The following is a 16162-nucleotide window of genomic DNA, read 5'->3' as shown; positions in this document are numbered from 1 at the left end:
GGGAGGACACCACGGAAGAAGCCATTGCTGTCCAAAAAGAATATTGCAGCACGTTTGAAGTTTGCAAAAGAGCACCTGGATGTTCCACAGCACTACTGGCAAAATATACTGTGGACAGATGAAACCAAAATTGAGTTGTTTGGGAAGAACACACAACACTATGTGTGGAGAAAAAAAGGCACAGCACACCAACATCAAAACCTCATCCCCACGGTAAAACATGGCAGAGGAAGCATCATGGTTTGGGGCTGCTTTGCTGCCTCAGGGCCTGGACGGATTGTTGTCATTAATGGGAAAATAAATTCCAGAGTTTATCAAGACATTTTGCAGGAAAACATATGACCATCTGTCCGCCAACTGAAGCTCCGCACAGGACAATGACCCAAAGTATACAAGTAATTCAACAAAACAATGGCTTCAATAGCACAGAATTCTGGAGTGGCCCAGTCAGAGTCCTGACCTCAACCCGATTCAAATGCTGTGGCATGACCTTAAGACAGCGATTCACACCAGAAATCCCAAGAATATTGCTACACTGAAACAGTTTTGTGAAAAAGTGTGGTCCAAAATTACTCCAGATCATTGTGCAGGTCTGATCTGCAACTACAGGAAACGTTTGGTTGAGGATATTGCTGCCAAAGGAGGGTCAACCAGTTATTAAGTCCAAAGGTTCACATACTTTTTCCTCCCTGCACTGTGAATGTTTACATGTTATGTGCAATTAAACCATGGCAACATCTAATGTTTGTGTAGTATTATGTTCAGCAGACTATGTTCTTCTATTGTTGTGACTTAGATAACGTTCAGAGCACATTTTATGACCAATTCATGCAAAACTCCACGTAATCCCAAGGGGTTCACATACTTTTTCTTGCAACTGTATGATAAAGATTTTAAGACAGAAGGTTTTTATATTAATTTAACTAATTTAGATAAAATCTTAACAGGTACTGATGAAAACGTAATTAAAAACTATACGGATAGAGACGACTTCCGGTATCCAGCGGCAACGGACGTCTGGAAGGCTTCTCCTGCCTCCAGTGCCCGAATCCGGCCGCCGCCGAGGCCCTCAGGGGCCAGGTGTTCCGAAAAGGACACCTGCCGCACGGACGGCTCGCCAGGGGTCTCCCAGCCGACATACAGGACTGTGGGGACCGATGCTGGCGCGTCCTAGGCTTGGCGGGGTTTGGAGGCCACAGGCCGCGGCCATTATTTTGGTCGTCGCCTGGGCCGCTGTGCCCAGTGACACCGGGGCATTGGATTTATAACTGCAGCAGCCCTGTGGTGAACAGGGCACGGAGAAGAATTGAGGAGGAGAAGGGAAGGGAATATCGGTAAATGTGAGTGGAGTGCTCCGGAGTGCGGGGGGGTTTTTTCTCCCCTGCGGTTGGAAGGAGCACGAGTTATTCTGGAGAGAGGAGAACTTAAAATAAGAAGATTACCGGTTTTGTGGAGCTCTGGAGAGAAGAGGTGATGGAGAAATTTAGGAGGGAAGGTTTGAGGCCCCCCCTCCTTCTGGGGAACAGTGGTGGCGCCCAGCTTCCTCCTTCACTATGAGAATTTTGATGACATCACTTCCCTTCGGCTTCCTGGTTGACTAACTGTACTCTGGACTCGTTGCTCCTGTGAGTGCCCCCTGGTGGATCCGGAGGAAATTACAAGGATACTGTGCCTGCCTGAGGATTTTGTATTTTTTTTTCCTTAATGGCAAAAGGTCAGAGACCAACTGCTGGAGAGATGGAGAGAATTTTGGAAAAGTTATCTAATATGGACAAGAAATTGATGAAATAAGAGCAGAAATTGTGACTATCCAAAAGGATTTAAAGGATACTCAACAAGTTTCAGCAGAAAACAAGCAGAAAGTGGAAGGTTTGGAGGGTGAGATGGGGCCAGTGCAGAAAAGAGAGGAGACGACAGGCAATGCTGTGCTTGACCACAGATGGATAAAATGTCTTATTTCCTTAGGTTTCAAAATTTGGAAGAAGTGGACCAAGAAGACTTGAGAGATGTTGTGACTAAATTGTTGGGAGAATTTCTTGGGAGAGGTGTTGATTTCATGAATTGGGATGTGGATCGAGTTTATAGAGTTAATTCGCAATATGCACGCACGCATGCAGTTCCTAGAGAGGTTCATGTCAAATTTGTGAGAAGAGAGACGAGAGATGAAATTCTTAGAAAACATAGGAGTGGGGCACTGATTTACAGGGGCAGGGAGATAGCCATTCTGAGGCAGATTCCCAGACAGGTACGTGAAAAAAGAAAGAAATATTATTTTTTGTCAAGCAAATTGTACCAGAAGGGAGTGGGCTTCAGATGGCTGATGCCAGAGGGATTGATGATTTTCCGGAGGGCATTACGAAAAAATCAGTACAATTATGGAGGCTACGCCTATGTGGAGGAACACAAAGCCTCCTGGAATCAGATGACCGGGGAATTGAAGAAGGGGAGGTTAAAGAACTTGGGGGGGAGGCGGCTGCCGCTGTTGCGGCCCTGGAGTTGGGTCAGGCTGAACCCAGAGTTCTGAGATCCAAAACTAGGAAGTGATAAAGGTATTTGGGATTGTGTTGGTTTTCCTTATTCTCTTTGTACGATATTCTGTTTATTCTTGACTCTTCTTTATTACGTATTTAAAATTTGTAAACTTAGCTACTTCGTGTCACCTGCTTGCCATATGGCTGTTGTATGTGTTAAAAAATTTGAGTAAAATTCTTATTTTAGATAAGAAAAATGAAAATTTACCATACCTGAAATGTATTTGTATAAACCTTTTTTGACTAATAAAAACTTTTTGAATATAAAAAACTATACGGATATTTATTAGAGGTTAAATTGGAAGAAGAACAAGTTAAAGAAACAATGATTGCTTGGGGGAAAAATTTTGGACATGCGATTGATTTAGAGAAATGGCAACAATTGTGGTTGCAAAATTATAAAATGATAATGTCAACTGCATATAAAGAGAATTTGTATAAGATGTTTTACAGGTGGCATCTAACCCCGACGAGAATAGCCAGAATGTTCAAGAATAAATCCAAAAAATGTTGGAAATGCCATCAGATACCAGGCTCATATTACCATATGTGGTAGATGTGTGTAGAAGCTAAAAGATACTGGACTAAAATCCACACATGGTTGGAAAAAATGATAAAAAAGCACATAGACTTTAAACCAGAGGTTTTTTTTATTGGGGATTATATCTGAAACATATAATAGAGAATTGAGATATTTGATTGTGAATGTAGTAACAGCGGCTAGATTGTGTTTGCTAAAAATTGGAAAAATGAGAAAATACTAACACAAGACAAAGTTATTAAGAAAATAATGGAATGTGCTGAAAGGAGCAAATTGACATTTGAAATTAGAGACTAGGAAGATAAACAATATTATAAGATATGGAACTTATTTTATCAATGGCTAGATAAGAAAATATGGTAACAAAGTTTTGTAGAGATCTTTATAATACAAGAATTGTAGAAATATACAAAATATAACATAAAGAAGTATTATTATTGGACTGATTCAGGATGATGAATGAATGGTACAATATAAGTCAACCTAAATTTTAGAATATTTTATATGAAGTGAGGGAAGAAATAGTTATTATTAAATAAATGATTAATGAAGACAAAAATATTGGCTATATATTAGATTGATAAAATGTGAAATTAGGTAATCTACAAGCTATGATTATGGTGAAAATGCACAAAAGATTTGTAACCAACGGACACACTGTTTGTATTTGTAATTAAAGATGGTGTTATGCTTTTATGTATGTTTGTTTAAAAATAAAAATTTCTTAAAAAAAAAAAAAAGAACTAGGCGGAATTGTTACCGTTTGCAGAAGTGGCTTATAATAATGCAGTACAGTAGCACTGGGTTGACTCCTTTTTAGATAACTACGGGCATGGATTTTGTACCGACTTAGGGAAATCCCGGATCTCTCAGATTCAGATTTTCCCAGATGTGCCAGTTTACCTATCCTAGTAAAAGAACTTTGAAAGATGCATGCTTTAGAGTTTTCACTTGGGGAGGGGGTTTTCTGGAACGCTGACACTGTACCTATTTCCAAAAGCCATTCCTTAACATCTAGAACAGGGTCAAACTCGATTTCATTGAGGACTGCATCAGGGTTGTGTTTAACCTGGGGGTGGGGGAAGGGTGGGCATGGCCAGCTCAACATCACTCGTGTTGGCTCCCAAGCTCCGTTTTTCGCTGCATCGGCCTCCTGAAACCCTCTACCAGGGAAAACAGAGCTAGGTTAGAGCTCCGTTTTCGCTGGTAGAGGCACTGCAGGCCAGTCCTTCACTGTTTCCAGAGTGGCCTCATGGGCCAGAATAACGTTTTTTTTTCAAATTCACAGTATGATTCTTTTATCACTATCAATATTGATATTTATCAATATTCGAAACATTGATGTTTTTAGTTTGGCTTTCCCACTTCTCTTTTCTTTTTCTGATTTCTATCTTTTTTAAATTTAAGGATTTTTTTAAAAAATATATTTGCCTATAATTTTCTAACTGTAATTAATTATATACAAAAAAATATCTATCATCTTTCTTTCTTTCTTTCTTTCTTTCTTTCTTTCTTTCTTTCTTTCTTTCTATCTATCTATCTATCTATCTATCTATCTATCTATCTATCTATCTATCTATCTATCTAATACATTTAAAAATACATTTGGAAAAGGAATTTCCAGATTACATGTTTTTTCCTACCGAGGAAATGCATACAAAAATCAAATAGTTAGTTTACCTCTGGAGCAACAAAATTTGCTGTGTAACAGGGTGTCATTAAGAGGCCATTTTCTGCTCTCAGCTGCTTTGCAAAGCCAAAATCACAAATTCGAATAGATTCTGGATTACCTGATTCATCAACATATAAGATATTACTAGGCTTCAAATCTCTATGTACAACCTTAAGAAAAACAAAGAAAAAAATTATTTGATTATTATGCAAAATCATCTACAAGTTCCTTCATGATTCTGAAAAGACCTGCCAGTTTTTCTGCAGTTTTGCAGAAAAGCAGCCAGAAAAACAAAGAAGTCTCTGCTGTTCCTTGGTACACATTGGTTTTACATGGGAAACAGTTCAGGTGCAGGAGTTCTTGTAAACCCATCTCTTCGTTCTCAATAAAACTTATTAAAGAGACTGTGATGTTTCTTTTCAGAAAAACCTGATAATGATTTTAAAAATAGCTGACAAAAACAGACTTACCCCTTGTGCATGAAGGTATTCAACAGTTTTTGCAATTGTCAATAACACAGCACTAGCTTCTCTTTCAGAAAAAAATTTTTGCCTAAGGATTTTGTCCAGCAGTTCTCCACCTTTCATGAGTTCTGTTACCAGAAATACATATTTTCCATCATCATATACCTGAAAATAACATTAAATATCCAGTCATATCATGTACCTGAAAGTGACATACAAAATGATTTCACAAAAGAAATGGACCTGCTTAAAATACTGGTTATCACCTCCTAAAATAGTGTGTGATATTTGAAAAACCCAGAAAATATCACGAGATAAAAGATAACTCAGTTAAAAAAATCACTGCAACTTAAATAAGATTAAAAAAATCTAAAATTGCATGACAATCAAAGAAAGGAAGAGAATAATAAATAACAGAGCTCAATGGTTCAACTGGCAATGTGAAAAGTTATTTTGATTGAATCTTTAAAAGAATCTCCCACTATCTAATGAATGAAAAATAAAAGAACAGGTAAACTATTCTTTACTACCTGTAATATTTTTAGGGGTGTTTTTCTTTTGTTGTTGTTGCAGCTCCATAAACTTTTGTTTATGCTTTGTACAAGATTATACATCCTATCTGTGGGGAAATCTGGGTAGCAGCACTTGTGTAAGAAGCAAGAATATGCTTGCCAAATCTTTTGGTCTATCAATGCCACTACTCACTACCTCCGGTCCTTAGAAAGCCATCCTCAATGATTGTATTATAAATCTATCAATATTCTAAGATCATGTTTCTACACCAGAAGGCTGTGAGCCTATTTACTAAGATCAATCATTTCTCTGAATTGTGCTTCTGTCAACCAAGGAAGAAGTCCACCTCTTTCAATCTAAATAAACAGACTACCAAATATTTGGGGTTAAAAAAGATTTACAGCTCCAGAGAAAACCCAGGATATATGCATTAAAAATGCTGGACAAAGTTAAGTAGGTTTTCTAAACTAATAGCTAATAGAAGGCAAATAACACACTGATATTAATGACTTAATTACGATGAAGATGCTTATATTATCTACTTACATCTTTCAGAGTAATAATATTTGGGTGCTGTCCATATCGTAGCAATATTTCTATTTCCTCTGTAGGGTCTCTCTTACTCTTGTCTATAATCTAGAGGAGCAAACATATATAAATCAATAATTTCATACAATACTAACAACTAATTAAATTATTTTTTATAACAACAACCAGCTCAAAACAGTATTTTCCCCTTGATTAAAGAGAAAGTTAGATTGTTGTACTAGTTAAGGCACTGAGCTAAAAATCAGGGGACTGCTATCAAACCTGACTCCATAGTTGCCTGTGCCTGCTTTCTCTTGCAGTTTTGCCAAAGAGTGTCGGGAAGGGGGAGGTGAATTCCTAAGGGTAGAGGGAGACTATGGAATGCAAGTGAACCATCTGTTGCCAGGGAGACGTTATCTATAAGGCTAAGTGATGAAGTATGTTTTGACCAAAGCAGACAGCTTTTCCAAAGCAAAAAAACTGAATTCAACTGAACTATGAATTGTGGTGGCCCAGAGGGGAAAAAGGGAGTTACCTATGTGGCTTTTTGTGGGAAAAATCCCAGAACTGACTTTGCTTCTGCCATGCCTAGATGGATTTTTCATAAAGCTACACTCTTGGTTAATCTAAAGAGCTGGGAGTTTCTTTTATTAAATGTGACAAATGGGAGTCAGTTTTCACAGTAGTGCCTACCTGGATCTCACCAGGAGGCCAAAGACCTGAGATTTCGGCAACAGGCAAGGAATCCGAGGAGAGGAATATGCCAGAGGAGCCAATGGCTAAAGAGGCCTGATGGTACTACAAACCAGGGCAGGGGTGCAGCCAGTGGGCGCATGTCCCAAATTCAAGGCTGAAAAGCCAGAGGCGCACTTGGTGAGTTTAAGAAAACATCTGTGGGGTATCCTGCATCTGAGAGTATTCATGCAACTGATAAATGAGGTCCTACACAAACACCTGTATAAGGGAGTCTTGGTGTACTTGAACAAATATATTTATATGCACCAAGACCCCTGAAGAACACACAAAGTTAGTCAGAGCCATATTCAGGAAATTGCAGGAAGCCCAATTCTATGTGAAGCTATCTAAGTGCGAATTCCAGAAGACCTGCTTACATTACTTGGGATACTGGATCTCTCATGAGGGAGTGGAGATGGATCCCAGTAAGGTAAAAGCAATACTAAAGTGGGAAACTCCTTGGACCAAGAGGCAACTACAGAGTTTCCTGTGCTTCATGAACTTTTACTGCCAATTCATCCCTGCCTTCACCCAGGTAGCCCTAACAATCACAAATTTGCTAAAGTCAGGAGGCGGGGTAAAACCAAAACTCAATGAGCCCCTGGACAGGTCCCTTGACTGCCAAACTGCTTGTGATGACCCAAGACACAGCACAGAGATAACACAAACAGCTGGCAGTTCAAACCACCCCTTTATTGCTCCAAATCTCCCAGAGCAAAATGATAACATTTCTGGCAAGTCCCAGAGCAAAATGATAACAAACCCCACACAAATCTCAAGCAGCCTCTGGCTGCAATTAGTCCCAGCGCTGTCTGCACCAAGGCTGCACGGCAATAAATCCCAAATGTATTTGGCAAAATAAGAGCAAAGCAAGGAGTTCAGGGAGCAAAAGATCCAGATAATTAGTCCAGAACGCCAACAAGGAATGCAAGAACTCTTGGCAAATTCAAATGTCGGCACCCAACACTTCAGGAACTCAGTGTTTGTTCCCAACAAATGCCCCTCCCAACAAATGCCCCTCTCCACAGCCTCTACTTAAGTCTCTTTCCCTAGGTGTGCTCTTTCCGGGCGGGGTAATCTCCTTACGAGTGACCTGCTCAAACTGCGCTGATCACACCTTCTCTGCACTCTCCGAGCCCTTGCTTCTGGAGGGGGTGGTTCTTGCTCCTTGTCTGAGATCTGTCTCTCCTGTTCATCCTAACTATTGCTCCCTGCCTGCAGACCTTATTAATTCTGAAAGCCTTGCCTGGACTGACACTGCCCTTCCCCAATTTCCTCCAAGGCCAACAGAGCTGCCCCCTCATTTGCTGTCAGTTCTTGTTCCAGCTCATCTTCTGCCGCAGATTCAGATTCCAAAGGGGGCATGACATCCCCCTCCCGTAGGTCTCCCTCCCCCGGAACCACGCGGACTGGGACATTGAGGAACTGGGTGTGAAAGTCACGGACCAGACAAGGGGCGTAGACATCTGTGGCATCGACAGAGATCATGAAGATGAAGTCCTCCGGTCCCTAAGCATTCCACACCAGAAGGTACTGAAACCGGCCCCTCAACCAGCGGGAATCTCGAATGCTGTCCACTTCATACTCCACCTCTCCCTGAGGTGCTACCAGTCCCGGCTGCAGTGGAGTCGGCTGATGCGGACTGTCGGCCAATACTGGTACTAGCAACTTGTGGAAGACTGGATGAATCTGCTAGGTCTGTGGCAGGGATAAGCAAAACACCACAGTCCGGTCCGTGGTTAATAAGGCTCCCTTGATTTGTGATCTTATTCAGACAGAGTCCGCGGACTTTACGGGCATTATGGAGACCTGGTTGGGCACAGAGGGGGGTGTACCCCTGGTTGAACTGTGCCCTCCAGGTTTCCGTGCATTCCATCAGCCGAGGGCCCAAGGTAGGGGTGGGGGGTTGGTGGTTGTGATTAAAGAAAGCCTAGAGCCGAGGGAGTCCATTGCGCCTCAGATAGCTGTGGTGAATCCCTCCTTGTGAAGTGGGGCCATAGGAATCAGATGGGTCTGTTGATCGCGTACCTGGCTCCTTGCTGCGTGACTACAGCCCTACCTGAGCTACTAGAGGTGCTTGCCAGGGTGGTGGTTGAGATTCCCAGACTTTTGGTCATGGGGGATTTCAACTTGCCATCGGCCGGCTTGTCATCAACGGTGGTTCAGGAGTTCCAGGCTTCCATGATGGCCTTGGACCTGATTCAAGTAACTGATGGCCCAAACACACTGGGGGAGGCACACTAGACTTGATTTTTATCTCTGGACAGTGGTTTAATGATCTGGAATTAGGAGATTTAGTGACGGAACCGGTGTCATGGTCAGATCATTTTCTCCTTCGCCTAGACTTTCGGACCGCCGCTCACCACCGCAAGGAGACGGAGCCAATGCGTCGGTTCCGTCCCAGGCGCCTGATGGACCCTGAGAGGTTCCGGACGGAGCTTGGGCCGTTCCCTGAGGATCTTGCCCACGGCACAACTGAAGAACTAGTTGCGGCCTGGGAACGGGCTGCGGCTGGGGCTTTGGACCGTGTCGTGCCTTTGCGGCCTCTGACCCGGCGTAGATCTCAATTGGCTCCTTGGTTTTCTGAGGAGCTGAGAGAGATGAAACGCCGGAGAAGATGCCTAGAGAGCACCTGGAGGTCTAGCTGTTCCGAGGCTGATCGGACACTAATGAGGTCTTTTACTAAGACCTATCTAGTGGCAATGAGGGAGGCGAAACGTTCTTACGTTTCCACCCTCATTGCATCGGCAGATAACCGCCCGGCCGCCCTGTTTCGGATGACCCGCTCCCTCCTTCATCAGGAGGGGCGGGATGACCCCTTACAGGGACGTGCTGAGGAGTTTAACGGTTATCTACACGATAAAATCGTTCAGCTTCGGGATAGTTTGGACCAAAATTGCGATGATCCAAGCGAGATGACGGAGACACGTCTTGTTGAGGTTGTTTGGGATGAGTTTGATTCTGTGGCTCTTGAGGACGTGGACAGGTTGCTGGGGAGGTTACATGCAACTACATGTTTACTGGACCCGTGTCCCTCCTGGTTAGTACTGGCTACTCAGGAAGTGACACGAGGCTGGCTCCGGGGAATTATAAATGCTTCATTGGTGGAAGGGGTTTTCCCCACTGCCTTGAAAGAGGCGGTGGTGAGACCCCTCCTCAAGAAGCCTTCCCTGGACCCAGCTATTTTGGGGAATTATCGTCCAGTCTCCAACCTCCGCTTTGTGGTGAAGGTTGTAGAGAGTGTAGTTGCATGGCAGCTTCCCCAGTGGCCGCAAACTGCTCCAATGGAATCACTGTTCGAGGCAGGATTTTGTCCGCTCTTAGGGTGTACTCGGGCTTCCGGGACAGCGCATCAGCACGCTGATTCCGCCCACTCGAAACATAGGTCACCCGAAATTCAAATCAGGCAAAAAACAGCAACCATCGCAGCTGGTGCTAGTTCAGTGTCCGGGCCGTCCATAAATATTCCAGGTTGGGATGGTCCATCCGAACCTCAACATGGTGGTGGGCCCTCTCCAGATGGTGCTGTCAGCATTCCAGAAAACACCCACTCCACTTAAAAACTCTTGAGGCAAGCATTTCTGAAAGTTCCATTTTTTAGAGTAGGTATACTGGCACATCTTGGAAAACCTGAATCTGAGAGTTTTGGGTTTTCCCTCAGTAAATCAAAACCCCAAATCCAGCTCCTGCACCCATCAGTCTGTCACATGGCCCAATCACCATCCGTCCCAACTTGAGCCATCACTGCAACCACTCCTCCTCCAGATGCAAGAACACCATGACCTTGACCAAAGGGAAGAATACTATTATGTCTAACTACGATCACTATACTGAATCCCCCCTCCTACTTTCCCAAACACAAGAAGTTGGCAGTATGGAAGCTTATGGTGTTAATATGGCTTCCAAAGCTGACAGGTGCCATGTCTTGAAGGCGAGCTTAACCGCTAACAGCTCCTTGTCCCATATAATATAATTGGATTTCGGAGCCAACTCTTTTGAGAATAATAAGCACATGGGAACAAGGTGCCTGTGGGGGCATAGGCTTGTAGGAGAACAGTGCTAACGGCCACATCCAATGTGTCCAACTCCACCACAAATGGCCAGAATGGATCAGGATGCTTGAGGATGGGCTCGGAGGCGAAAGTGGCCCTCAGGCCTTCGAAGGCTTCCTGCCCCTCAGCATCCCAACAGAACTTTTCCCCTTTCTTGAGCACATTAGAAAGGGGAGCAGTCAAGGCAGCGAAGGGGGGAACAATTGTGCGGTAATAGTTTGCAAACCCCAACAGTTGCTGCTTGTCTTTGACCCACCATGGAGGTTGCCATGCCTGCAACGATTCAACTTTCTTGGGGTCTATCTCCACCTAGGCAGGCGAGATACGATGACCCAGAAAGTTGATTGTGGTTTGTGTGAACTGGCACTTCTCTCGCTTTGCAAACAGGTGGTTGTCCTGCAAGCCTATAATACCAGCACCACGTGTTTCCAGTGTTCCTGTGGGGATGATGAGTAGACCAAGATGTTGTCAAGTAGATGACCATGAACTGATGCAAGAAATCACAGAAGACATCATGCATAAAATGCATGAACACGCCGGGTGCATTGGTCAATCTGAAAAGCATCACAGTGTATTCAATCTGGAAGGCCATCTTCCACTCATTGCTGGCACGAACTCAGACCAAGTTGTAGGCTCCCTCGCAGGTCCAGCTTGGCCTGACAAAGCCAGATGAGGGGAAGTGGGTACCAGTTCCGTACTGTGATATCATTCAACTTGCGATAATCACAGCACAGATGCAGCTCCCCCAACTTCTTCTTGATGAAGAGCACAGGCGCAGCCAATAATGCCACCAACTCCAGTTCTGACAGAGAGTAAATCCGACCTACTGGCAATTTGGCATTGGGCACCAACTCAATCGGGTAGTCATAAATCCAATGCGGGGCAACTGATCTGCCTCCCTTTCCCCGAACGCATCAGCATAATCTACCAACTCCGGAGGTAGTTTTAGGTCCACATACGTAGCCACACCCCCTGTTCTGTTTCCCTCCCCCAATAAGGAGTCAGTCAAAGGCCTTCTCTTCTAATTTAATTACATAGATAAATGTCCTGGCCACGTCTACCCACGGGCCTGCCAAGTCTCTGGAGATAACGAGGAAATTATAGATAAGGCCAGAATTACTCACAAATATATTCTTCCCTCCATTGATACAGTTTGCCCACGCAAATTCATTGCTTTGTCCAAGACAAAAAACCAGGAAGTCCCGCCTCCTATTTATAGTCTCTGCAGATGTCACTGCATGACCATCATTCCTTGGCTTTGTCCCAACGCTTTCTCTGCTGCGTGCGCCGATCACGTCTGCGCAGTCTTGCATCACTCCAAAACTGTTCTTGGGGCGTTGCCAAATCAGAAGAAGGCTCGGGAGAATCAAGCCTTGCCTGCCCCTCCTCCTCCCTTTGAGTGGGTGCCAGGGAGGGAGAGGGCCCAAGAGAAGCATGCCTTGCCAGGTCTTCTCCCTCACTTTCTGAATCATCCGAGTCCAGGAGTCCGGGTCCAGTAACCTGGGTCACAACACCCCCTGTGCAGGCCTGCAGAAGTTGGGTGGCACACTTCTTGCTGGGAAACTGCACTTCCCCAGACAACCGGACAATCTGTGGATCATGAGCCCATAACCATTCTAGCTTCAGCACCATCGGGAAGTTAGGCACTGCGGCGATATAGAACACCACTTCTTTCACATGTGGTCCAATGTGCATATGAGGGGGTCTGGTCACAGCAACAACGGGGGCTGAACTAATCGTTTCCACCATGACCAGCGGTGATACCTGTTGCTGGGAAATGGACCACTGCATGGCAAATGCAGTGGTCCATGAAGTTGGCTGTAGCCCGAGTCCACCAGGGTCTGAATCTCCACCATTCCCTGACCTGGCACAAATATGTTTGCTACTAGCATGAGGTGCTTCACAAAAGCTGTTTATGGTGGAGATGGTTGGCCCATTGCCCCTTAAGCCCGACCTACGGAGCCCTCTAGGCTGGGCCATGCCTGTTTCCCGCCACTGCTTTGGGTGCCTTAGCAGGACACTTGGCCTCCGCAATACAGGCAAAGGACTTCACAGGGTAATCAATCCTTTTCAGCTTGGGCCAGGTGAGGCTGTGCAGTCCCTAACTGCATTGGCTCATCAGGCAGTGGTACTGATGGCAGCACCACCCTAATGGGTATGGCGTGGCCTCTGTCTGTTGTTGCACGCATTGCTGCTGAAGCCTTGCGTCAATGTGGAGGCACAGGTGCATGAGCTCCTGCAATGTGTGAGGGCATTCGGTGCATGCCAGCTCACCCAGGACCTCTGACGAGAGATCTTCCTGGAACTGGTCCATAAGCACAGCCTTGTTCCATTGCAGGTCCTGGCAGACCACCCGGAACTCAGCAATATAGTCAGCGAGTGAGCCATGTCCCTGCCGCAACTCTCTCAACTGCCTGTTAGCCATTTGGGCCCTAATAGGGTCCTCAAACATGGCCCTTAGCCGATGGCAAAACTTGGCATAATTATCCAACAGCTCGTTGGGCTGGGTCAGCAGGGGCATTACCCAATGCACCGCTGACCCCGACAAAAGGCTTATCAAAATCCCACCTTATCCCGGTCAGTGGGGAAGTCCTCAGCTTGAAAACTCATATAAAGCTGGCACTGTCTAAAAAATGCCGGAAATTGGCCCAGCGAGCCATTAAACTTATCCAGCAAAGCCACTGGCTTTGCGGCATGGCCTGGCTGCTTGCATCTGCACAACCTGTGCAGTCAGGAGGGCCACCTGCTGGGCTAACTGATCGTTGTCTGCTCAGAGCTGATCCATGGTCACCCAACGTGATACAAGTTGGAGGAGCAAGTTGGAGTTGGATCAGGAACAAAATGTGATGACCAGGATATGGCACAGAGATAACACAAACAACTGGCAGTTCAAACCACCCCTTTATTGTCACAACACAAGGGCAGCAGGACATTTTGGGTTGGCATCTAGTGAAGAAACAATTCTGGTGGCCAAAGGTGACAAAGGACATAGAAACTTAGGTGGTCAGCTGTCCTGTGTGCGCTTCAATGAAACAAATGCCCAGGAAGCCCTCTGGGTTACTAGACCCAGTCACCAACCCAGTGAACCTCTGGAAGGAAATCTCCATGGACTTTACTGTGGACTTGCCAGAGAGTGCGAGGAAGTGTAGTTTGGACCATTATGGACTTATTCTCCAAGTTGACATTCATGTCAAATTTCATGTTGCGCCCAAAGATTTGCTCCACCTGAACCCTGGTAAAGCTATTCATACAACAAATCTACCAACTGCATGGAGTCCCAAAGTGCATCATTTCAGACCATGGGGTGCAATTCACTGCAAAATTTTGGTAGGAATTCCTTAAGCTGATTGGCTCCTCATAGAGCCTTAGCTCCGCCTATCATCCAAGAACCAATGGAGCCTGTAAACAGACCAATTCAGTGTTAGAGCAGTATCTGAGATGTTATGTCAATTACCAACAGACCAATTGGGCTGAACTCCTGTTTTTTGCAGAAATGGCATATTATAACTCCTTGCATCATAGCACAGGATTTACCCCTTTCATGATCGCTAGTGGTGTGGAGTGCCAATGCCAGAGATCCTTCAGGGACAACTATCCTCGGTGTCATTGGTTGAGTGGATAGAAACTTTAAAGGAATGGAGAGTAGTGCACAGAGTATTTCAGAAAGCTAGGGAAACACAAAAGAAGCAAACAGACAAAAAAAAAGGGCACCACAGGGGGAATTCAAGGTGGAAGATAAAGTGTACTTGTCTACAAAATTTCTCCACCTGAGGCAGCCTTGTAAAAAGTATGTAGGGCATTTCCCAATTATCCAGATTGTAAATCTGGATACTGTAGAATTGCAGCTGCCAAAAAGCCTTGGGCGAGTCCACCCTGTATTGCATTGTAGCCTGCTGAAACCTTTCTGCAGTTTGGGATTAAGACCTGCTGCAGAAGCGCTGCCTCCTCATATTCTGATCAAAGGAGAGGAACACTATGAAATGAAGGAGATTCTTAACTCCTGGTACCACAGAAGGAAACTGAAGTATTTAATATTATGGAGAGGCTACCCTCTAGCCGATGCACAATGGGTGGCAACGGAGATGTGAAGGCAGCTAGGGTAGTGTGCAGATTTCTTGCTGAAAATCCAGGCCGGCCCAAGTGAGGGTGGTCTTGGAAGTGGACAGTAATGTCTAATGTTGTGTGCACCATTGTGTTTTATTTTCCAGGGCTATCATTCTTCTGGAGGGTAGGCATGTCAAACCTGACTTGACTCCATAGATACCTGTACCTGGTTTCTCTCACAGTTTTGCCAAACATTGACGAGAGGGTGGTGGTGAATTCTTAAGGATGGAGGGAGACTGTGGAATGCAAGTGAACTGTCTGTGGCCGAGGAGACATTATGTACAATGCCAAATGATAACGGATGTTTTGACCAAAGCAGACAGCTTTTCCTAAAGCAAAAGACCTGAACTCAACTGGTGAACTATGAATTGTGGGTGGCCCGGAGGGGAAAAAGGTGTTTCCTTTTTCCTATGTGGCATTTCACATGAAAACTCCTGGCACTGACTTTGCTTCTGCTGTGCCTAGATGGATTTTTCAATAAAGCTACACTCTTGGTCAATTTAAAGCTGGGAGTTTCTTTTGTTGAATGTGCCAAATGGGACGGTTGACAACTGCAAGTTCTAGTCTTGCCTTAGGCTTGAAGCTAGGTGAGTAACCTTGGGCCACTCTCTCTCACCCATAGGAAGCAAGCAATGGCAAACTACTTCTGAAATCTTGCTGGGATTTGTTTAGGCCAGGGATCTGCAATCTTAAACACTCAAAGAGCCATTTGGACCTGTTTCCCACAGAAAAGAAAACACCAGGAGCCATAAAACCTGGGTGGGTGTGGACAACTCGACGTCACTCACTTCCACCCAGTCACATGACCCCCCAAGCCACGCCTACCTAGCCCGTCATTAGGTGAGAGAACCAGTCGTTAAAAAACACCGGGAACCACAAAATCCTTTTAACCCTTTATCTATCTCCCCCTCTGTCTCTGTATCAGTCTCTCCATCTCTCTCTCTCTTTCTGATACTCTTTCACTCTGATCCTTTTTGTCTTTTTCTCCCCCTCTCTGTATCTCTCTCTCTCCACTTCTCCCT

The 16162-nt window shown here is 44.8% G+C and overlaps 1 protein-coding gene across 1 annotated transcript in view; it reads right to left on the bottom strand.

The window, feature by feature from the left end:
- Positions 1–16162, bottom strand: part of RPS6KA3 (ribosomal protein S6 kinase A3) — a 179149-nt gene that overhangs the window by 27817 nt on the left and 135170 nt on the right. The window contains exons 16-18 of the mRNA XM_058185843.1: positions 6268–6357; positions 5215–5373; positions 4753–4914 (exon numbers count right to left, since the gene is read on the bottom strand). Of these exons, the coding sequence (XP_058041826.1) occupies positions 4753–4914; positions 5215–5373; positions 6268–6357 (411 nt within the window). The remainder of the gene's footprint in view (positions 1–4752; positions 4915–5214; positions 5374–6267; positions 6358–16162) is intronic.

This window comes from Ahaetulla prasina, chromosome 5, assembly GCF_028640845.1.
Source record: "Ahaetulla prasina isolate Xishuangbanna chromosome 5, ASM2864084v1, whole genome shotgun sequence".
Taxonomy (NCBI): Eukaryota; Metazoa; Chordata; class Lepidosauria; order Squamata; family Colubridae; genus Ahaetulla; species Ahaetulla prasina.
The sequence above is the reverse complement of the archived record's forward strand: the minus strand, read 5'-3'. Positions and strand labels throughout refer to the sequence as shown.